Raw genomic sequence first — 24,524 nt, forward strand, 5'->3', positions numbered from 1 at the left:
ATAGTGACGGAGAAGGATAGAGAGCTGACAGTTATTTTTTTATGGCTGGATGGATTTAATGAACTCCTATACTTTGTCACTAAGAGTTATTTACTGTTTTGTGTGCTGACTTAAACGACAAAAAAAAACTATCAGCAAATATAGGCTGAATTCTGGATTACTCTTTGACTCAATTTGGTTATAATTCTGCCAAGTAAAATCAAACAACTTTTTTGTTTTAATCCTCTGATATGGGAACCCCTGGCCAGGAGGTTATTAGGACAGCAGCCAGAAAGCAATATATCACCTCGAGCTGCTTTTGAGAATATTCATTCTGTTGGCTCTCCAGTCATCCAGACTGCTCCTTTTATTTTATTAGATTCCCCACTTCTTCACATGGCCACAATCAATTTAAACCAAATTGAGGAATTTTTGTTCAAAATTGATTAAAGTCAATTGGATTAAAGCTTGTTTGACATCTAGTGGGTGGGGTGGGGTGGGAAGGCCTCTTCAATTTGAGATTTTGCTCACCCTGTTTTAATCTGAGTGTCTCTATATTAGCTCAAGTTAGGTTCTTTGCTTTTCTTTGAACAGAACAGTGGAAACAGTTTTTTTTTGTCCCTGAATATGAGTTGTAAAACTGTAAGATGTAAGAGCAGAAATGGGCCCATCTTGTCTGCTCCATCACTCAATGAAATCTTGGCGGATCTGAATTCACTTTCCCATCTTATTTCTCTTTTCAAACAGTCCACCTTTTTAAAGACTCCATCACGCTGCATGTAAACGACATTGTGTCTGCCAGGCAGTTAGTCTGCTGGGGCACTCTGATCAACTGATTGGCTCTAATGCCTGCTTCTTGATTTGTGCATTTTTCTGTTTAAAGCCGATTAGTCCACAGTTAATCCTTGATAAGTTGATTTATTAAATCGATATCGTAACATGGTAAATATTCTTTCAATGTAACGGGGAAGTTGAAATTACCTGGCCATTCCTCTGACTGCTGAAGGAAATTTTGTCAGCATGTCATCTGGATGTCTAGTCAATCCATGTGCAATGATCTACTTTTTCCAATAAGTGGGAAAATTTTTCAACAGGCCAGTGATGTTGCCATGTAAAAGGCAGGCTTTGAATCATGAGCAAATTAAACACCGATTTTGAGGATAGTAATTCAAACTGGCAAAAAATATTTTTTCTCATTCGTTGTGGTACATAGGCATCACTGGCTCGGCCAGCATTTATTGGGCAGCTAAGAGTCCACGTTTCTTTTGTTGTAGGTCTGGAGTCACGTGTAGGCCAGATCAGCAAACTTCTTTCCCTGGAGGGTATTAGTGAACCAATGGTGTTTCCTGAGGATTAGTGCTAGGACCAGTCTGATGAAGGGTCACTGGACTTGAAACACTAACTCTGCTTTTCTCTTCAAATGTTGCCAGACCTGCTGGTTCACTCCAGCAATTTCAGTTTTTGTGTAGAATTTGCAACTGATTTAGACTATACACTTTCAACTCTAGAGTCGGAGTTATAGAGATGTCCAGCTCGGAAACAGACACTCCAGTCCAACACGTCCGTGCCGACCAGGTATTCCATCCTAATCTAGTGCCATTTGCTAGCACTTGGCCTATATCCCTCCAAACCCTTCCTACTCATACCCATCCAGATACCTCTTAAATGTTGCAGTTGTACCAGCCTCCACCATTTCCTCTGGCAGCTCATTCCACACATGCGCCACCCTCTATATGAAAACGTTGCCCCAGGGAAAAGATTTTGTTTATTTATCCTATCCATGTCCCAAATGATTTTATAAACCTCTGAGGTCACCCCCTCAGCCTTCGACCCTCCAGGGAAAACAGCCCCAGCTTATCCAGCCCCTCCCTATAGCTCAAATCCTCCAACCATGGCAACATCCTTGTAAATCTTTTCTGAACGCTTTCAGGTTTCACTACATCCTTCCGATAGGAAGGAGACCAGATTTCCGTGCAATATTCCACCAGTGGCCTAACCAATGTCCTGTACAGCCTCAACGTGACCTCCCAACTCCTTTTACTCAATACTCTGACCAATAAAGGAAAACATGCCAAATGCAATTGGATGGTTGCTGAAGGTAACAGCTAATTCTCCCTACTGGTGTAATTTAACATTGAGCACCTCTGGCAGACTGTGGAGAGTTCCTGTTTATTCAGCAGTCAACTACGAGTGTACAATAATCCCAAACGCCACTTCTGTTTTGGGCCTATTCAGTCTGAGTGACACAAATTGCAAGCCAAGTAGCCTGTCTGTGGTGTTTGTGTGGTTTTTGTTTTTTCCCTTGAGGGCAGGAGGCAGCAAGAGAGAACATTTCCTTGTTAGCCCGTGTCAGTGTTGCTCTATGCCTGTGGTATGTGTTTTGTTTTGTTTTATTCTAAAGCGGTTAGCAGTACAGGAAGAGCCGGCCACAGACTGAACTATATTTAATCAAAACCACATGGATTTAAATCCCTTAAATGATTTTTGTTTTCTTTTTAAATAAAAGGGGCATTGTTGTTATGGAACAGAATTTGGATATTTAAGTATGACACAATTACCAAGATTTGTAGGGCTGTCAAACTTGAAAGTGCCTTGTAATTCAGCAATGAATTTAGCTTAATTAGATTTTCTTCTGGATCTGTGTCGGCTGGTAATTACTGTTTCTCTTTTGAGGGTTCTTCTGACTATTTTGTTTTCTTTTAAAAAAAAAGCAAATTTTACATTTGAGCACAAGTATTGTCTATTGTCATTCCCCCCCCCCCCCCCCCGCCAGGAATGAGGGCTGTTGGCTTTTTCCATTAATATTTATTTTACCATTTATGCAAGATTTAATTATGTGACTTTGTTTCTTTATTGTGGAGGGGAGTGAGGGAAATAGTACTTTTACTTTGAGTTTGCCTTGCAGGCTGATAGCAAAGATGAGAGGACTATACTCCCACCAATTAAATCCTGTTACTACTCCATCTGCACACAGCATCAGCTACTTTTGACCCTCTACCTCAGTCAAGGCATTGACAACTGTCCAGTGTTGGATAAATGATTTGGATGTGAGCATAACAGGTATAGTTAGTAAGTTTGCAGATGACACTAAAATTGGAGGTGTAGTGGACAGTGAAGAAGGTTATTTCTGATTAGGTGATCTGGACCAGATGGGCCAATGGGCTGAGAAGTGGCAGATGGAGTTTAATTTAGATAAATGCGAGGTGCTGCATTTTGGGAAAGCAAATCTTAGCAGGACTTATACACTTAATGGTAAGGTCCTAGGGAGTGTTGCTGAACAAAGAGACCTTGGAATGTAGGTTCATAGCTTCTTGAAAGAGGAGTCGCAGGTAGATAGGATAGTGAAGAAGGCGTTTTGTATGCTTTCCTTTATTGGTCAGAGTATTGAGTACAGGAGTTGGGAGGTCATGTTGTGGCTGTACAGGACATTGGTTAGGCCACTGGTGGAATATTGCATGGAAATCTGGTCTCCTTCCTATTGGAAGGATGTAGTGAAACTTGAAAGAGTTCAGAAAAAATTTACAAGGATGTTGCCAGGGTTGGAGATATCTGGAGAGGTTAAATAGGCTGGGGCTGTTTTTCCCTACAGCGTCGAAGGCTGAGGGTTGACCTTATAGAGGTTTATAAAATAATGAGGGTCATGGATAGGATAAATAGGCAAAGTCTTTTTCCCAGGGTGGGGGAGTCCAGAACTAGCGGGCATAGATTTAGGGTGAGAGGGGAAAGATATAAAAGAGACCTGAGGGGCAACTTTTTCACGCAGAGGGTGGTACGTGCATAGAATGAGCTGCCAGAGGAAGTGGTGGAGACTAGTATGATTTAAAAAGCGTCTGGATGGGTATATGAATAGGAAGAGTTTGGAGGGATATGGGCTGGGTGCCGGCAGGTGGGATTAGATTGGGTTGGGAAATCTGGTTGGCATGGACGAGTTGGACCGAAGGGTCTGTTTCTGTGCTGTACATCTTGATGACTCTATAAATGGCATGCGTCGTAACTGGCTGTGACTTTTTTTTTTGTCCCTTTTTTTTTAAACTGATCTTTGACTTCTGATTTCAATATGGCAGACACTTTCCCTCAATCCTGACTGACTGGTCTTCCTGGATGATAGTGCTGTGGTGTATCCCACCCAAGAAATGTGATGAGAAATGGGCAGATTAGGCAAAATCCTGTGCCCTCCCGGTGGTGAGGTTTTGGGAAGGGGGAAAGGAGGAATTTCATTAATCCTTGAGAAAGGAGCAGAATTGGGCCATTCAGCCCATCGAGTCTGCTCTGCCATTTTGATGGTTGATCAGCCTCATTTGCTTGCCTTCTCCCATTGCTCTTGACCCCCTTACTAATCGAGAACCAATCTATCTCTATCTTAAAGACACTGAGTAACTTGGCCATGACAGCCCTCTGCGGCAATGAGTTCCACAGATTCACCACCCTCTGGCTGAAGAAATTCCTCCTCATCTCAGTTCGACCTTTCACTCTGAATCTGTGCCCTTGGGTCCCAGCCTTTCCTACAACAGAAACATGTTCTCCATGTCCACTCTGTTCAGGCCTCTCAAACACAGTACAGATTCAGAGTCCTCAGTCGCTTCTCGTGTGACAAGCTCTTCATCCCCAGGATTGTTTTTGTGAACAAATTTGAGGTTGGAGGACTGCCTTCCTACCCCATGGTTAATAGAGGCCCTTAAGACTGTTATTGTCCACGTGAGTACCTCCTCCTGCTGAGAGCAGTATTTACAGTAGAATAAGGATACCCTTTGAGCCAGAAGGATGTCCAATGCACCTTGACCTCGTTGCTTGTGGACTTCTTCAGCAAGGGCAAGGCCTGCTGGAAGCCAACTCCAGTCCATCGCAGTTCCCTCTCTACTCGATCAGAGGCCTCTGATAGATGTAGTACCAGGAGCAGCCACCACCTTCTGAATGGTGCTGCTGAGTGCAGAGTAGCTGCCCCAGCCCTCTGGGAATTAGGTCTCTGAGGGCAGGGCTTTCATTCTGGTCCTTTTAAACCCCAGGGTGAAGCCTGCTGCTGGACTGCTAAATACCGGAGGAGCACAAAGTATAGCAGGCCCTCTCCTTGAGGTCTCAAGAGGCTATTGCCTGTTCTCCAGCTTGTATCCAAGGTGCCCGTTGTCTCCACGTATTTCTGCTTCATTAATTGAGAGCCTGAGGTCTCTCAGGGCCTCAATGGTTAGTAAAGTACAGCTGCTGTGTTTTTCATTATAAGTGCTGTTTCATTATTTAAATTTATTTCTGTTCATTATCCCTGGAAGTTTGGTTGTGGTTGAAGGAGGGAGGAGAGGTGATTGGATAGTTTTGAATTTTTTAAGAAGAAATTTTTTGACCAATCTTTTAAGATCTTTGAGTCACATTTTAGAGCGAGTTCCTGAAATTTCACAAGCCAATGGCTGTAATGGGAAATGGTGCCAGGGTGATTGGCCACTAGGATGTCATGATATGCCACCTAGGTCAAATGGAGTTAGAAAGCCCTAGTTAGTTCACATGATTGGAAACTTGCGTTTTCTCTTTCTTAAAGTAGGCTGTTCCTGAGTACTATTGATCTCACAGACAGAGCGACCTTCCTTGAGAAGCTTGCTGATGAGAACATGTTTTTTGTTTCAGATGATATGCAGCCTGATCGTGAAGAAAACAGCAGTGAGGGCATTGGGATTGGGGCAGATGAAATTTATGAAACAGTAAATGCCTCGACTATGTCTGATGATGGCCTCCGATTCTATGTCAATGTGAATGTGGATCTGAAGTCAAATGTGGATCTGAAGTCAAATGTGGATGGTGAGTGAAGGCTGTGGTGTTTGTATTCTGGGCAAGAATGTGGATTTTTTTATTATTATGAGGGTTCCTGTTTCTTCCTTCAATGACAAGTCAACTGCAAACATGCTAATCAAATGCCTCCATGTTTCAACCTTCCAGTCACCTCTTTGAGCAACCCAAATGGCCCCTAATCTTTTGTGTACCTGTGCACTTGGGTTAACTACCCCAGAGAATCATTGACTTACTAAAATTTAGAAAGAGGCCCTTCAGTGTATCATGTCTGTATTAGCCGTTGAACATCCATCTATTCTAATCATAGTTTCTAGTGTCTCCTTGACTCAGTTCTTCTGTCACTGGTGAGCTCAGATGGTTGGTGTCAGGAGAGTCTTTTATGGGGTCATGACATCTGAACTTGGAAAGTACAATGGGTACAGACCATCAGGTGATGACAGTTACAAGAAAGGTTGTGAACTTGGATTGTTTCACTGTCTGTCTCTGTGCAATCACCATCTCCCATCCTACCCCCTCAGCCCCATTTCACCCATAACATTGTGATGGCTGCTACACGTGTAGGCTGAACATGAAGGAGAACATAGAGGTAGGATCTTTTGCGACCAAAGCCATTTAATGACTTCTCAAAATGTGAGAAAAAAGTCACAACTTTGTAAAAATTTGTTTGATTTTGCTCAGATTCCTCACAGTACTCACTGACTGCTCTATCAAACGTTCCCTTATAGATTTAATATTACAGGTGTGGATTCACCTTAACTGAGCAACAAAAGCACCCAGGTGATGGTAGATTGTGGGATATACTGGATAGATCCGAAGTGGAGTGATGCTGAAACCTTGACAGATTGTTATAGCAACTCTACTGGTCAAGTATGAGTATGTAGAGTACATCAGTTGACAATGGCCCAGCCACACTATATATGCATGCAGACATGGGCACTCTGAGGCAGGGGCACACAGACAGGTAGAGGGACATAAAACAGCCATTTGGACATGTCTGTTTTGACTGATGTGGGGGATGGTCATTTGGTGAGGTGCTGAAGGGTACAGTGGCACATCAGTAATTTCTGTGGCATGTGGTGAGGTGATGATGTTTTTTTTTAGATTAGATTACTTACAGTGTGGAAACAGGCCCTTCGGCCCAACAAGTCCACACCGACCCGCCGAAGCGTAACCCACCCATACCCCTACATTTACCCCTTTACCTAACACTACGGGCAATTTAGCATGGCCAATTCACCTGACTTGCACATCTTTGGACTGTGGGAGGAAACCAGAGCCCCCGGAGGGGGCCCACGCAGACACGGGGAGAACGTGCAAACTCCACACAGTCAGTCGCCTGAGTCGGGAATTGAACCCGGGTCTCTGGCGCTGCGAGGCAGCAGTGCTAACCACTGTGCCACCGTGCCGCCCACTAATTGTTGTGGAATTGTTGCTGGACTATTAACCTAGAGACTCAGGCAATGTTCTAAGGTTTGAGTGCCATTGAGGAATTTGAATTTTAAAATAAATTTTGGAGTTAGTTAGAAGTCTAATGATCGTGAAACTATTGTCTGTGCCAATCATTGTTACGACACTGGGTAAACCCTCCTGCTTAATTTAAAACCAGCAACACAGAAAAGATTTGTCCCATGCAGTAATCTGTAAACATTCGAGTGACCAAGAACTATGTAAAGGAAACATTAACACCTTTATTTCTTAAAGTATAACAGAATAATTAACAAATCGCTATTTACAATTTCTTTCTCAAACCTATCTTCTAGCTTTTCTTCTGTAATACTAGTCCGATAAAACTCCCAATTAAAATTTACAACACAACACTTCTTATCTCAAAACCAGGCAGCTGTAGGTTCTTGTCTTTGGATCTTCCTGTGTCTTCTTTTTTCCTTGTTAGGAATTTCTGTGTCACAGGTTACTGATCGAAAAGGTACTTTTAAGAGAGAGCTATTTTCAAGCAGTCTGTTTACGTGCTAGACTGCAGCAGTTCTCTCTCAACTGTTGAATTTCTCCCCCATGCTTGTACCCCAGGGCATTGGATTGTGTCATTGGCTTTTAAGATTGTCAATATACTCAATTCAAACTTGATTGGAAATTGGTATTTTTACCAGGGAATAATTTAAGCTGATTGGCCGGATTTGAATTTGGTTTTTGTCTCCAGGCAATGAACTACTCGAGTTGTTCAACCCCATGTTACATACATTGTTGCCTCATTGAGAACACTTGATACTGTCCAGTGGTTCTGCTGCTTCTAGCTCCCGTAAAAGTACACCCACATCTTCACAACTGTCATCAAGTGCTGATCTAGTCCAATCCCATTTCCCAGCACTGGGCTCATACCCTTGTGTGCTACAGTGTTTCAGTGCTGTGAAGGTTGCCATCTTTACCACCCTTTTCAGATAGCGAGTTTGCACTCTCTAGGTGCAAACATTTTACTTCAATCCCTCTAAACTTCCTACCCTTTCGTTAAATCTATGACCCCTGATTATTAGCCCTTCCGCAAAGAGGAAGAGTTCTTTCCAACTTACCCCATCTATGCCCCTTTATAATCCTCAATCTGGTCTCTCTTCAGCCTTCTCTGCCCTATAGAAAATAGCCCCAGCCTATAACACTCCAACCCAGGCACTATTCTGGTGAACTTACTCTCTTTCAATTGCATCCCTCCTACAGTGCGGTGACCAGAACAACACACCGTACTCCAGCTGGGGTCAAAAAGGGTGGCGCTGGAAAAATCCAGCAGGTCAGGCAGCATCCGAGGAGCAGGAGAGTCTACAATTTGGGCACAAGCTCTTCATTATGACCAAACGTTGACTCTCCTGCTCCTCGGGTGCTGCCTGACCTACTGTGCTTTTCCAGCGCTACCCTTTTTGACTCTCTCTAGCATCTGCAGTCCTCACTTTCTTCTAGTACTTCAGCTGGAGCCTAGCTAACCATGTATGCAGTTACACCATAACCAAGAGTGGGAAAGCTGTCAGATTAGTCAAGCAACAAACTGATATAGTCAAATGCATGGAATCATACCTTCCACACAATGTCGCAGACTGGAATGTCACCATCCTTGGATATGTCCTGTCCATTGGCAGATCCAGCAGAGGTGGAGGCACCGTGGCATACAGTTGGAGGGAATTCCCTTGGGAGCCCCCAATATTTGAGCTTAGACTGTATGAACTGTTTGACATCAGGTCAACAGGGCCAAAGATTCACCATGTACCAATCAGCTTTATCTGGTAAATCCATACTCCTTCATGTTGGACATTAGTTTGCCCTTTCTACCCTTTGTGAAAGTACTTTGAAGACCTCCACCTAGAGTACCTTCAATGTCCACCACAGTGTCTGGCTGGCAGCACGATTACTGATAGGACTGGTAGGATCCTGAAGGATGTAGCTCCTGGATTGGTGATGAGGGACCAGCCTAGTCGACCTCATCCTCCCCAATCTGCCTAACCACTGATGTATCTGCCCAAGATGGTATTGGTAGAAGTGATCTGTCTTCACATTGAGAATGTCCTCCATCATGTTGTGTGGTGCTACCATTGTGCTGATTGGGATAGACTTCAAACAGATCTAGAAAAGCAAGATTGGACATCCTAAGGCATTATGGACGATCATTAACAGAATTGTACTCCATCATAACCTGCAACCTCATGGCCTGATACATTGCCTACTCAACCATTACCATCAAGCCAGGGATCAACCCTGTTTTAATGAAGAGTGCAGGAGGCATGCCAGGAGCAGAACCAGGCATACCTGAAAATGAGATGTCCATCTGGTGAAACTACAATACAGGACTATTTGTACCAAACAGCATAAGAAACTGACAGACCGGGGTAAGTATTAAAACAATCAATGGGTCAAAGTCTATTATAAACAGTGAGCTTGATGAGTTGATCGCTCTCTCGTGTGCTCTCTCTCTCTCTCTCATTAAAAGGACTATTCAATGAAAACTATATATTTAAACAATTTAAAGTAAATTGCAAACCCCAGAGAATGAAGAATGCTCTGACATCCTTCTGACTTTCTGAACAAATCCCATTGGAATGAAGCCTCCATGTGTTGTATGAGCCATTGTTCTTTGGGGCTATGTAGAGAGTCTTGTTTGTTGATTACAGAATGGGGCTATGGGTGAAGCTCACTGGAAGTGGCGCCTTGGAATCCCTCCGAGAGTACTACTATAGACAATAGGTCTCTGGTGAGTGGGGATAATTCTGCACACAATGGAGCTGCATTTCCTTATATTGACTCTTCAGGTCTTTTTATGTCTGTGGACACAATGCTAACCCACAATCTACATCGGATAACCTATTTTAAAACTTTGATATCAGTGCACTCTGGATTGGTAACCATTTCCTTCTGGAAGAATGTCTCATTGATTGACTGTTCATATGTTTATTAAAGTTGTCTGATTTGTTTATGCAAGGGTGATGTTGACCTTGAGGCAGGTTGTTTGAAAACTGCTGCCCTGTTTTGAATAAGTGCCCAGGCTTTGGTGGCACGTGGGGTGGGATGTGAGCACTCAATCATGTTTAAATGGACCCCGCAGCAGTTTGAGTACCTGGGACACAGTTCATTGTGGAAGAGGGGAAGTTCTCCAAGTGTCCTAGCCAACACACACATTTCTGCCTATACCCACTAAAGCAAATTATCCTTTTCTCTATCACATTGCAGCTTAAGAAGGCTGTAAGAAATACCTGGCTTCTTGAGTTTGCTTTGCTATTGAATAAGATCATGTGTTTATTTTAACTTAAACTCCCCTTTTTCCTACTCTGTACCATATTCCTGCAATGTGGCGCTTCCTTATAAAGTTATTCATTAAATATTTCTGGCATACTGGAAAGATAGTATATGTTGCTCATCGCTACTCATCCTGAGAAAGACAGACAAATGTTGGAGAAACTCAACTCGAGAGGCTTGGTCGGTATTCTCCTTTTTATTAATTCTAGTGTTTATGGTGATGGTATTGAATTGGGAATTCCATTGCCCTGACCTGGAGACAATATGTTGGGACAATACTTTAGTCCTCCCAACGTCTTTCTATTTGTTTCTTCTTCTGTCATAGAATTTGGATGTCGCTGGCAGGACTAATGTTTCTTGCCTGTTCCTAACTGCCCATGAATTGGAGTGGTTTGCTTGTCTATTTTACCGGGTAGTTGAGAATCAATGACGTTGTTGAAGTTATGTCAAAGCCAGACCTGATAAGATGGGCGGATTTCCTTCCTTTTAAAGGTCATTAGTGAACCAGGTGGTTATGATTGCTTAAGAGTTGGAAATTGCAGAGGAGCAAGTTATTTTTGACAGAACTTCTGTTGAATTGTTGTACTGTCCTGTAGTCTGTGTAAACTGCAGCTCACTGTCTCAGTGAGGTTAAGGGGTAGGATAAAATCCGATCTATTCTGATGTGTCGAGCTTTGCTTGTAGCGACTGTGTCGTAGCATAGGGGAATGTCATTGGACTAGCAATCCAAAACCCAAGGCTAATGATCTGCAGATATGGGTATGAATCCCATGGCAGATGAAATAAAAAGCAAGCCTAATGGCATTATGTAATCACTGTCAATTGTCAAAAGATTTGTTAGCTTAATGTCATTTAGGAAGAGAAATCTGCCATCCTTGATTGGTCTGCCCTGCATGTGATCCAGAGCCATTAGAAAAAGGCTCTGGGCTAACGCAGATGAAGTATAAGTGCTCTGATTGGCTAGCATAGTAGGGGAATTCTCAAGGATATAGAAGATGCTGTCTTTTGACTAAATTCAGTGTTTAGATCTCATGTAGATATAGTTATTTTGTAACAATGTGTAGGAGTGCTTTGTCTAATGTATGGTGAAGGGTAATTCGAAGATTACAAACTGTTTTTGCTTTCAGTGAGTGAAGAAGTCACAGAAGTCAAGATTGTGTTGGTTTGTCTAGATAGCCTAACCAGATTGTTACAAATACATAAATTTTAATGCTATAAATTTTGCCAAGATCATGAAGATTAAACTAATAAATCCACATGTAGCTGCTAACATGAAAAGTAATCGAAGGATGCAGGAGGAACAGAGAACAGTAGGTACATTACTGATATCCAAATACTAGTGCTAACCTCCCGAGAGGATTTCTGAGACTGAAATGAAGAGTTTTCCATCTCCAATACTAAATCTGGTGAACTGATATTTTCAAAATACTAATTTTCCACAGGTTATGATGAAAAATCTAATCCTTCCACCAACCCAAAAATGTTTCCGTGTTTAATAATCTGCAATCCTTTTACTCTTACAGAGAACGACAATGCAGGATGTGTCTTGCTGCATACTTCCAGAAAAGTAAGTGACTTTTTGTTTTTTTGCTATCCAAATTAACATGATGGAATCATTTTTTTTATTCCATTATAATCTGTATAGGGCGTGTCGGACTTAATGATTATGCCTACAAATGTGATCTCGTATAGGTATGTCATTCCAAAGATCTGATGTACAAATATTTCCTGTACTTATGAATTGCTTTTTTAACAAAAATGGAAATTGCTGGAAAAGCTCAGCAGGTCTGACAGCACCTGTGGAGAGAAATCTGTTAATGTTTCAGGTTGAGTGACGCTTCCTCAGTTCCACATGTGCTGCCAGACCTGCTGAGTTTTTTTTTCAGCAATTTCCATTTTAGCTTCTGATTTGCAGCATCTGCAGTTGTTTCACATTTTCAATTGATCCTTTTTTAAAAATATTGTCCTGCATTGTGCGATGAAATGGAATCCAGAACAGAACCTGTTCACAATCTGCTGACTGCCTAATGTAGGGTCTAATGTGTATAAATGCTGTGGTCTACGTTATAACAGTTGGTGTATGAAATGTCAGTTGAATGCTAAGCGAAAATTATTTGACAGTTTGAACATAACCAGTTGAAATGGGTGTTCTCCTGTGCAATAATGATTCAATGATGCCCAATTGTAAACTTTTTTTTGTTTTTAATAAGATCATTTAGTCCCACTTGCCTGTCCTTTTTCTGCAAGATTTCTTTTCACCCCCTTTTTTCAAATATATATTCAGCTCTCTTCTTGAAATGCATCTGCTTCCACCACTTTGAGCATTCCAGATCAACTTCAAAACAAAATAAACTTGGCTCTTTTCCATTGCTTTTCCCAATTAGTTTCACGCTGTGTCATGTGGTGACTGGCCCTGCTGCCAGTGGATTATAGAGTCACAGAGATGTACAGCACGGAAACAGACCCTTCAGTCCAACTATGCCGACCAGATATCCCAATTCAATCTAGTCCCACCTGCCAGCACCCGGGCCCATATCCCTCCAAACCCTTCCTATTCATATACCCATCCAAATGCTTCTTAAGTGTTGCAATTGTACCAGCCTCCACCACATCCTCTGGCAGCTCATTCTATACATGTACCACACTCTGCATGAAAAGGTTGCCCCTTAGGTCTCTTTTATATCTTTCCCCTCTCACCCTAAACCTATGCCCTCTAGTTCTGGACTCCCCGACCCCAGGGAAAAGACTTTGCCTATTTACCCAATCCTTGCCCCTCATAATTTTGAAAACCTCTACAAGGTCACCCCTCAGTCTCAGACACTCCAGGGAAAACAGCCTCAACCTTTTCAGCCTCTCCCTATAACTCAAATCCTCCAACCCTGGCAACATCTTTGTAAATCTTTTCTGAACACTTTCAATTTTCACAACATCTTTCCAGTAGAAGGAGACCAGAATTGCACATAATATTCCAGATTTGGGCTAAAAATCTCAGCACCAGGTTATAGTCCAACAGGTTTATTTGAAAGCACTAGCTTTCGGAGCGCTGCTCCTTCATCAGGTGGTGTCCTATAATCTTATATTCCATAACCAGCTGACAAAGGAACAGTGCTTCCAAATAAACCTGTTGGACTATAACCTAGTGTTGTGTGATTTTTTTTTTTTAACGTTGTACACTCCAGTCCAACGTCGGCTCCTCCAAATCATGACTTATTTTGGGCAGTTAGGTAATTTCCTCTATTCCCACTGGTGGTAATGAGATCCTGTCAAAACATCCATCACATCATGTCAGAAGCTCTGGTGCAAGGCTAAAGGACAAATGGAAGGAAGGCATGGTCTGTGCAGCTGCTGGGGATGCTAAAAGCTGCCCTGTGGTGTCATAGATGTGCTCCTCTGTCTGCTGCTCGTGCCTGCTGAAGTGTCAAGCATCACCAAGCAATAATGTAGTGACTTAGAAAGTGGTTGATTTAATGGGAAAGGAAGCTAGGCAGTGGTATATAACCCCTCAACATTACACTGCAAACCCCATCAGTGAACTAGGTCATCACTGTGGCTCAGAGGTTAGCACTGCAGCCTCACAGCACCAGGGTCCCAGGTTCGATTCCAGCCTTGGGTGACTGTGCAAACTCCACACAGACATTCTCCCTGTGTCTGCATGGGTTTCCTCCCAGAGTCCAAAGATGTGCAAGTCAGGTGAATTGGCCATGCTAAATTGCCCGTAGTGTTAGGTGCATTAGTCAGAGGAAAATGGGACTGGGTGGGTTACTCTTCGGAGGGTTGGTGTGGATTTGCTGGGCCGAAGGGCCTGTTTCCACACTGTAGGGAATCTAATCTAATTTAATCTAATGAAATAACTACAGTACAACACAAAGATGATATTCAGATCCTCCAATTTGTACCATTGTTTTGAGAGCAATCAAGTTAGTCCCACTCTTAAATTATTTTCTTTTTAAATCCATTGAGTATTTTTTTTCAATTTCCTTTCTTTATTTATATAGAAACTTGGAATGGGAGTAGGCCATTCAGCTCTTTGGGCCTGCTTTGCTATTCATTGTGATCATGGCTGATCATCCAACTCAACAGCTTGTTCCTGCTTTTCTCTCCCACAACCTTTTTTGACCCCTTTAGCTCCAAGCGCTATATTCTTCCAGTGCAACATTTTCTGTGGTAATGAATTCCACAGGCTCACCACTCTCTCTCTCTCTCTCTCTGAAGAAATATCTGCTCAACTTATTCCTCAGTGGTCTACCCTGTATCCTTGGACTGTGACTCCTAGTTTTTGACATCTTGGTCATTGTAAACATCCTTCCTGAGTCCACCCTGTTAGAAGTTTGTAGGTTGCTGAGATTGTCCCCTCATTCTCTTTAACTCTGATTATAATCCTCGTATGTCAATCCTGTCACTGCAATCCTTCACTGCACTCCCTCTTTAGTAAGAATATTCTTCCTCTGATAAGACCAAAACTGCGCAAAATCCCAGGGCCTGTTTAATTGTAGCAAGACACCCCTGCTTCCTGCATTTGAGTCCTGTCATTATAGAACATAGAACAGTACAGCACAGAACAGGCCCTTCAGCCCACGATGTTGTGCCGACCATTGATCCTCATGTATGCACCTTCAAATTTCTGGGACCATATGCATGTCCAGCAGTCTCTTAAATGCCCCCAATGACCTCGCTTCCACAACTGCTGCTGGCAGCGCATTCTATGCTCTCACAACTCTCTGTGTAAAGAACCCGCCTCTGACATCCCCTCTATACTTTCCTCCAACCAGCTTAAAACTATGACCCCTTGTGTTAGCCATTTCTGCCCTGGGAAATACTCTCTGGCTATCGACTCTATCTATGCCTCTCATTATCTTGTATTCCTCAAAATGGCTATGAAGAAAAATGAGTGAGAGCGTAAGAATTGATAAATAACATTTCTCCCAGAAGACAAAAAGTAAAAGAATGTTAAAGTTAAATATTGGGTCTTAGAGGATGAAAACAGCAAGATAATAATGGTAAACTCAGAAATGGCCTAGGCAAAACCGACGCTTCCTGTTTTAAATTTATTAAGGTCAGCATACCATTTCCTGTCATCACCTCCCGCTGTATCTACATGCTTGCTTTTAGTGACTGGTATGTGGACATCAGGTCCCATTTTCATATTTCCCACTCTCAATTTATAGCCTTTCAGGTAATAATCTGCCTTTCCTGTTTTTTGCTATCAAAGTAGCTAGCTTCATATTTATCCACATTAACTGCACCTTCCATTCATTTGGCTTGTCAAAATGACACTTTAATGAAATATCTTTAATGGTTACAATCGAATCTGTATCCAATATCCCTTCAAGTAGTGCATTTTTAATTCAAACCGTACATGTTTTTCCTCTTAACTTTTGGTTTCTTTGCCAATTGGCTTTAAACTTTATAATGACCCCTTGGCATTTGGAAGCAATTTGTTTATTAACTCTATATAAACTCCTTCCTGATTTTTAAACCACTACATCAATTCTCCTTTTCACTGTCTTCACTCTCTTTCAAGGAGGGTAGCCCTACCTTTTCTGATTGTGTTCCTTATCCCTATTATTGTCCTGTTAAAATTCCCCCTTTTGAATCCTGCTACCTAAAATTTTTCATAAAATCTAATTAAAATATAATCAGCGGTTTGGAGATCTAATGTGCTTTTTTTTTTATCTTTCCTAGTCCTTTTCCTTTTTATTTATAAAGTCTAATGACCAATGTGCCTTACTTTAGATACCTTTATCAAGTTTCCCTGTTTCCAGTTTTAAGGATTTTTGCATGTGGGTACCAGCACCTCTCCTCCAAATACAGTGTATTTAAAATGTTTATTTGAGTATTGCTGAGAAGAGATGCATTTTTTTCAAAGCCTTTTGTCCTGATAAATGCCAGACAATTTGTAAGAATACAGTTCTTAAAGGGAAATCAAAATTTATGCAATATAAGAATACAAGATGAAACTGCTAATCGGTCAACAAATGGACTCTGATAGATGGGTTGCCATGGAGTATGCACTAATTAACTAGGTATGGTCTTGGATCTTTTGCTACCAAAACCAGATAAGAATCTTTTTAATTCACTTTGTGGGGCATGGATGTTATCTGGCTGGCCAATGTTTATTGCCTGTCCCTAGTTGCCCTTGAGAAGGTGCTAGTGAGCTGCCTTCTTGAACGACTGCAGTTCATGTGCTATTGGTTGACCCACAATGCGTTTGGGACAGGAATTCCTGGATTTTGACCCAGCAAAAGAGAAGAAAAGGTGATCTATTTTCTTCTCCTTGTACAACTTCTCTTTCCAATCCTCCCACTTCCTCCAAACCAAAGGGGTAGCCATGGGCACCCGCATGGGCCCCAGCTGTGCCTGCCTCTTTGTCGGGTACATGGAACAGTCCATCTTCCGCAGCTACATCGGCACCATTCCCCACCTTTTCCTCTGAGACATCGATGGCTGTATTGGCTCTACCTCATGCTCCCACTAGGAGGTTAAACAGCTCGTCTACTTCACTAACACCTTTCACCTCAACCTCAAATTCGTTTATATCATCTCGGACACCTCACCCCCCTCAACTCCATCTCTGGCAATAGACTAATCATAGACAACTACTACAAACCCACTGACTCTCACAGCTAACTGGACTACACCTCCTCCCACCCTGCCTCCTGTAAAAATGCCATTCATTATTCCCAATTACTCCACCTCTGCTACATCGGTTACCAGGATTTCACTATAGAAAATCCCAGATGGTCTACTTCTTCAAAGACCACAATTTCTCCTCCCACGTGGTTGACGATGCCCTCCAGTGCATCGCCTCCACTTCCCGCACTTCTGCCCTTGAATCCTACCCCTTCCAACCCAACCCATCCTACCCCCCGCCCACCACATCCCAGTCCTCGCCTTCCACTCCACAAACCTCCAGATACATTGCATCATCCTCTGCCACTTATGAACTGACCCCACCACGAGGGATATATTTCCCTCCCCACCCCTATCGGTGTTTCAGGGAGACCATTCCCTCTGCAACTCCCTTGTCAGATCCATGCCCCCCACTGGCTCTCGCCCAACTCCCGGCACCTTCCCCTGCCATTGCAAGAAGCGGAAAATATACGCCCACACTTCCCCCTCGCCTCCACCCAAGGCTCCAAAGGATCCTTCCATATCCGGCAGAAGTTTACCTGTACTTCCACACACGTCATCTACTGTATCCGTTGCACCTGCTGTGGACACCACCTTGTGGATCATTTCCAAGAACATCTCTGGGACACCTGCACCAACCAACCCCATCGCCCCATGGCTGAACACTTTAATTCCCCCTCCCACTCCACCAAGGACATGCAGGTTCTGAGCCTCCTCCATCGCCAAACCCTAACCACCTGATGCCTGGAGAAAGAATGCCTCGTCTTCCACCTTGGGACCCTGCAACCACACGGGATTAATGTGGATTCCACCAGTTTCCTCATTTTCCCCTCGCAGTCCCAAGTCTCCAACATGGCACTACCCTCTTGACCTGTCCCATCATCTTTCCCATCTATCTGCTCCAACCTATCACCTACTCCCCCATCTTCATCTACCCATTGCACTCTTAGCTACCTGTCCCTCCCATCCCCCTCCCATTTATCTCTCAGCCCACAAGCCTCATCCCTGACGAAGAGCTTATGCCTGAAACATTGATTCTCCTGCTCCTCGGATGCTGCTAGATCGGCTGTGCTTTTCCAGCATGACACTCTCGATTCTGATCTCCAGCATCTGCAATCCTCACTTTCTCCTGATGTATTTTCTAGTCAGGATGGTGTGGCCTGTCTGAACTTAGAGGATGGTATTCCTACATATCTCCTGTCCTTGGTCTTCTTGATGGTAGTGGTTCAGAGTTTGGAAGATGCTGTGTGAAGATCTTTGTGAATTTCTGAAGTACATCTTCTAGGTGGTACGCATTTTTGCTACTGCGCATCAGTGGTGGAGGGAGTGGATGTGGTGCCAATTGAGCAAGTTGCTTTGTCCAGTTTGGAGTTCCTTGGGTTGTTGGAGTTGCAGAGCTGAAAATGTGTTGCTGGAAAAGTGCAGCAAATCAGGCAGCATCCGAGGAACAGGAGAATTGACGTTTCGGGCATAAGCCCTTCTTCGCTTGCTGCGCTTTTCCAGCAACACATTTTCAGCTCTGATCTCCAGCATCTGCAGCCCTCACTTTCTCCTTGTTGGAGCTGCATCCATTCACGCAAATGGAGGGTATTCCATCACAGTCCTAACTCTGTAAATGCTGGGCAAGCTTTAGAGGGTCAGGAGTGGAGTTACTTGTTATGGTATTCCTCTCCTCTGACCAGCTCTAGTCGCCACTTTATTTATATGGCGAGACCAGTTGTGTTCCTGGTCAGTGAGGGATTCAGTGAAGGTAGTACCTTTAGTTAAATCTTTTAGAATTTCTAATTTTTATCAGTTTTAGGATTTTATTTTTGACGTTGAGCTGGATGAAGCTTTGGGTGAAGTATTAACTTTGGATAAATTGTATCAAAAAGGTAATTTGCTAACTGGCTGTGAGGCAAGGGTCCCTATAGTGAGCCTTGACGAACTCCTTCTACCTTGAAAAATACTTGTGTAATGGTTGGTGATTCCTTTCACTCGGCCAATTTTACATCCATGTTGCTACTGTCCCTTTTATTCCATGATCTGTAACTTTCCTTCCTGGTCTATTGTGTGACACTGTGTATCAAATATGTTTTTGGACAAACTTGCTACCTCTATTAAATCTTCAAAAACAAACTCCCACTTTAGTTAGACATTTTTCTTTTCCTTGACAAATCCATGTTGACACTTCCAAATCGACACTCATCTTTTTGGGTGATCACTAATTCTACCTCAAGTAATTGTTTTTGAAATGCTTTTATTTGTTCGTGAGGCTATAGGTGTCACTGGCTAGGCCAGCATTTTGTATTCATTTCTAATTGCCAAGAGGGCAGTTAAGCGTCAAGATTAGTGTGGTGCTGGAAATGCACAGCAGGTCAGGCAGCATCTGAGGAGTAGGAAAATCGATCTTTCGGGCAAAAGCCCTTCATCAGGACTGAGATTTATGTTTCCCCAGCCCCCAACATCTCATCTTCACCAGGCCTTCAGTCCTGATGAAGGGTTTTAGCCCAAAATGTCGATTTTCCTACTCCTCGGATGCTGCCTGGCCTGCTGTGCTTTTCCAGCATCTGCAGTCTGCACTTTTTTGCCCAGTTAAGCGTCAACCACACTGCTATGAGTAATTGGTGGGCTGATCTTCACAACCTTTTCTGTGCAATAGTGCCATGTTTCCGGATGCGTCACAGCTTGGGTGTGGAAAATGGCTTTACCCAAAAACGTAAGGGATAACAGAAAGTTGTGAGCACAGCCCAGTCCATCTCACAAGCCAGCCTTCCATGCTTTGACTCCACGTACACTTCTCATTGCCTCGAAAAGGCAGCCGACATCATAAAAGACCCCTCCCACCCCGGTTATATTCTCTTATAACCTCTTCTGTCAGGCAGAAGATTCAAATGTTGCCAACAGAGATTCAAGAATCGCTTCTTCCCTGCTGTTATTAGATGTCTGAATGGGTGCCTCGAATTTTAAATTTAATGTTGATCTCTCTCGGTGTACCTTTTCTGCAGCTGTAATGTTGTATTCCTCACACTGTTCTATTACCCCCAAGGCAGTTTGTATGGTGTGGTCTGCCTGTGCTGCATGCAAAACAAAACGTTTCACTGTACCTGGAAATATGTGACAACAGTGAATCAAATCATTTGGAGCCATCCCTGATTCCAGGGGAAGTTGGAAGCTTATTGTCGGTACCTCTGCAATTTCTACTCTCTCTTCCTTAATATCATTTGGATGTACCTCATCTGGTCCCAGTGCCTTATTAACTTTAACTACTGATAGCTTTTACAATATTTTGGAATGAATCATTTTTACACTTTTCCTCGTGACTTGAGTTTTGAAGAAAAATTGGGGGACCAAGAAAGAAGAATAATTTCACATGTAAAGCAACTTTGAAGATTTTCATTTGGCTTTGTTAGCAAAAGATAGTGGGGAACAAAGATAAATTGATGTTAAAATTGCATTTCTGCAGTGTGATCAGCTCAAGGAGAAAGTGTTTCTTCAAAACACTTTTGAAAGAAGTACTGACTGCAATGGGGATGCATGGTCTAACTGAAGCCTCTGGAGTTTTGTACATCTCACTATTGCTGTGGGTGTCGAGTCACACATAGGCTGGACCAAATAAGAATGGCAGTTTCCTTTCCTAAAGGACATTAGTGAACCAGATGGGTTTTCCCAAACCAGTGATTCATGGTTAACATTGAGTCTTAATTCCAGATTTTTTTTTTGTGTGTTTTGTTTTGGGATTTGAACCCAAGTCCCCAGCACATGACCTGGGTCACTGAATTAACAGCCTAGTGTTAGTATTGCTGGACTATCGCTTTCCTCTCTGCCTTTGAAAACTGCAAGGTAGAAGTTGTTATCATCAGGTGAACAAAACATTGAAAATAATAAATTGGGAGCATTGTATTTTGACAGAAGATTGAAGAATATCTGTTCAATTCACCTGCTTTCTCTTAAAAATTCAAATTAAACTATAATTTATTATTGAATCTCTGGGCTTTCTTTCTGATGGATCTGTGCTCATTTTTGTGAATTTACTTCTTTGCTTAAAATTATCTAAGTATCTACAATCTTTGTTTACATTTTTGGTTTTCTTTCTTTCATACTCTTAATAATTCTTCCTCTTCAGTAATATTTTTGGTAATTCTTTTGCTTTTCGTTTCATAGTCTGTCTAGTGTCAGACTTGCCACCTGCTCTATATCATTGTATACATTATCTCAAACTTAAAATCTTAAAAAGTAAAAACAAATTACTGCGGATGCTGGAATCTGAAACCAAAAGAGAAAATGCTGGAAAATCTCAGCAGGTCTGAGCTTTGACAAAGGGTCAGTTAGACTCAAAACGTCAGCTCTTTTCTCTTCTTACAGATGCTGCCAGACCTGCTGAGATTTTCCAGCATTTTCTCTTTTGGCTTAAAATCTTAACATTGTAATTAACTACAGAGGATGGGTATGTTCGTTTGGAATTTTTCTTCCTCGTTGAAGTAGATCCGTTCTGTATATTCTGAAACGTCCCTTGAATCCCTGCCACTATTGACCTATGCATCTCTATTGACGTATTCTATAACGTAATTTGCCAATCCACTTTAGCCAGTTCTGCTTTCATGGCATCATAATTGCCTTTTTTTTTTGAAGAAAAAAACCTGAAGCCAATTTCTTTTTCCTTCAAACTGAGATTGAATTTTACTGTCATACTATTGATACCGCAATGTCAGGGTCTCCCTCACTGAGCGCATTTGTTAATCCTACCCCCTTACACAGTATCAGCTCCAATATAGCCACCTCTCTCTTATTAAACTCGATAATATTAAACTAGAAGGAGTGCTGAAAAGATTTACTCGGATGCTACCTGGACTGTAAGGTTTGGGTTATAAGGAGAGGTTGGATAGGCTGTGACACCTTTCCTTGGAGTGTAGGAGACCGAGGGGTGAGCTTTTTAGATGTGTATAAAATCACGGGAGACGTAGATCAAGTGGAAAGCAGACAGCTTTTCCCCATGGTAGGAGGGTCTAAAACTAGAGGGCATAGGTTTGAGGGGAGAGATACACAAAAGGGTCCAGAGAGGCAATTTTGTTTTTTCAGAGGGTGGTATGTGTCTGGAACAGGTTGCCAGAGATTGTGCTGGAAGAGAGTACAAGTTTGTCATTTTAAGAAACATTTAGACAGGTAAATAGATGAGAGAGTTATGGAGGGAAGTGGGATTAGTTTAGATTGTGAAAACTGGGTGGTATGGGCATGTTGTGCTGAAGGACCTGTTTCCATGTAGACCTCTAAGACTCTGTCTCCAGAATGTACTGTTCAACAAAGTTACCCTGAGGACAACCTACAAACTCCTCACCTCGGCTACATTTACTATTTGATTTTTTTTTTTCTCTCTCTCTAGTCAGGTGTAAATTAAAATCCTCCACGAATAGCATTGTGCCTTTCTGACAAGCTCCCTTTTTATTTCTTTCTTTGTTTTCTCTCCTGTCATGTGGCTACTGTTAATGGGATCTGTACACCACTCCCACAAGTGACTTCGTGGCATTATTACTTCTCTTGTCTTTTCAAACTGTGTTTCCATGTCTTGTTTCTCTAAACTTGGGTCATCCCTCTGTCTAATAAAGTAACAGAGCCACCCCTCCACCATTTGTTTTTTGCCGCCTTCCTAAATTTCACCCCCTTCCAACAGCGTGGGCCTAAGCGCCTGTTCTGTGCTGTACTTTTCTATGTTCTAATTACCTCTTCGACATTCCGGTCCCGATTCATATCGTGCAATGGCTTTGGCTGTTCAACAATAACTCTCAGAATGTACTTATTTCAATCTGCACTCACAGTTCACTTTGTTCTGTTTTTGAATGCTGTGCACATTCGGATACAGCATTTTTAGCTTTGTCCTTTCTTTATTATTTTTGTGGTGTCTCTGCCCATATGTACTGATTTGTACTCACTCTCTTTCTGAAGTAATACATGTGGAGGTGCTGGTGTTGCACTGGGGTGGACAAAGTTAAAAATCTCACAACACCAAGTTGTCACTACCTGATGAAGAAACAGCACTTCAAAAGCTAGTGCTTCCAAATAACTCTGCTGGACTATAACCTGGTGTTGTGTGATTTTTAACATTGAAGTAATACATGATGTAATTTTCTTTGGCTCGATTCTTTTGACTCCTTCACCACATCGTCCCAAGTTTAATTTTGCGGCCTCACTATTCAGTTTAAAATCCCCTCTACTGGTCTAGTTAGAAAGCTGGCGAGAACACTGGTCACAGCACACTTCAGCTGTGGGTGATCTGAATGGTACAGATCTCATTTCCCAGGCACTTGTTCTGCCTGGACTGTGGGAGGAAACCGGAGCACCTGGAGGAAACCCACGCAGACACTGGGAGAGCCTGCAAACTCGACGCAGTCGCCCAAGTGTATCGAACCCACGTCCCTGGTGCTGTGAAGCAGCAGAGCTAGCCACTGAGCCACCGTGCTGTCCTAAAGGTTGCAAGAGGAGTCAGTTTACAGAGAGAGATTAATGGTTTGTGATTGGGCAAAACATTGGCGCATTAAATATATTGTGAGAAAATGTGATGCTCTTCCTTCAATTCTTCATTTCAAAATGAACAGTATTATTGAAATACAGACAAAGGGACTTGAGGGTACATGTGCACAGAACAGAAAAAACTAGCACGCTGGTACAGCAGGTCATCAGGAAGGCAAATGGAATGTTGACCCTTATTTCTTGGGGGTTAGAGTAGCAGAGTAGGGAACCCTTACTGCGACCATACAAGGTGGTGGGGATACCACATCTGGAGAACTGTGAGCAATCTTGGTCCCCTTAATTAAGGAAATGTATCATTCGTTGGAAGCAGTTTAGAGAAGATTCACTAGGATGATTCTCCAGTATGGAAGAATTGTCTTATTAGCAAAGGATAAATGGGTTCGGGCTCTCATTGGAGTTTAGAAGAATGAGATGTGACCTCATTGAAATGTCTAGGATTGTTAAGGGGCTCAACTGGGTAAATGCTGAAGGGAGATTTCCTGTTGTGGGAGAGTCTAGGACCAGATGGCAGAATAAAGGAGTGCGAGTTTAAGACTGAGATGATTAATTTCTCTTGAGCGATTGAGTGTCTTTGGAACTGTTTGCCACAGAGCTGTGGGCACAGTGTCCTTGTGTATATTTAAGGCTGAGATAGATTCTTCATCAGCAGGGGAATTGAGGATTGTGGGCAGTAAACCAGGAATGTGGTGGCGAGAAATGTCAGATCAGTCATGATTCTGTAGGAAAGGCAGATTTGGGTTGAGGGGCCGAATGGCCTACTCCTGATCCTACCCCGGATTCCTGATGAAGGGCTTATGCCCAAAACATCAATTCTCCTGTTCCTGGGATGCTGCCTGACCTGCTGTGCTTTTCCAGCAACACACTCTCAATTGTGATCTCCAACATCTGCAGTCCTCACTTACTCCTATCACTCT

The 24,524-nt window shown here is 42.6% G+C and overlaps 1 protein-coding gene across 1 annotated transcript in view; it reads left to right on the plus strand.

Annotated features, from left to right (window-relative positions):
* The window catches only part of slc4a11 (solute carrier family 4 member 11), a 177,399-nt gene that overhangs the window by 34,216 nt on the left and 118,659 nt on the right, over positions 1 to 24,524 (plus strand). Inside the window, exons 3-4 of the mRNA XM_043696795.2 lie at positions 5,590 to 5,760; positions 12,000 to 12,043. Coding sequence (XP_043552730.2) covers positions 5,590 to 5,760; positions 12,000 to 12,043 — 215 coding nt within the window. The remainder of the gene's footprint in view (positions 1 to 5,589; positions 5,761 to 11,999; positions 12,044 to 24,524) is intronic.

The sequence above is a fragment of the Chiloscyllium plagiosum genome, unplaced genomic scaffold (genome assembly GCF_037043375.1).
Source record: "Chiloscyllium plagiosum isolate Xiang-an unplaced genomic scaffold, Cpla_swu_hap1 HiC_scaffold_1, whole genome shotgun sequence".
Taxonomy (NCBI): Eukaryota; Metazoa; Chordata; class Chondrichthyes; order Orectolobiformes; family Hemiscylliidae; genus Chiloscyllium; species Chiloscyllium plagiosum.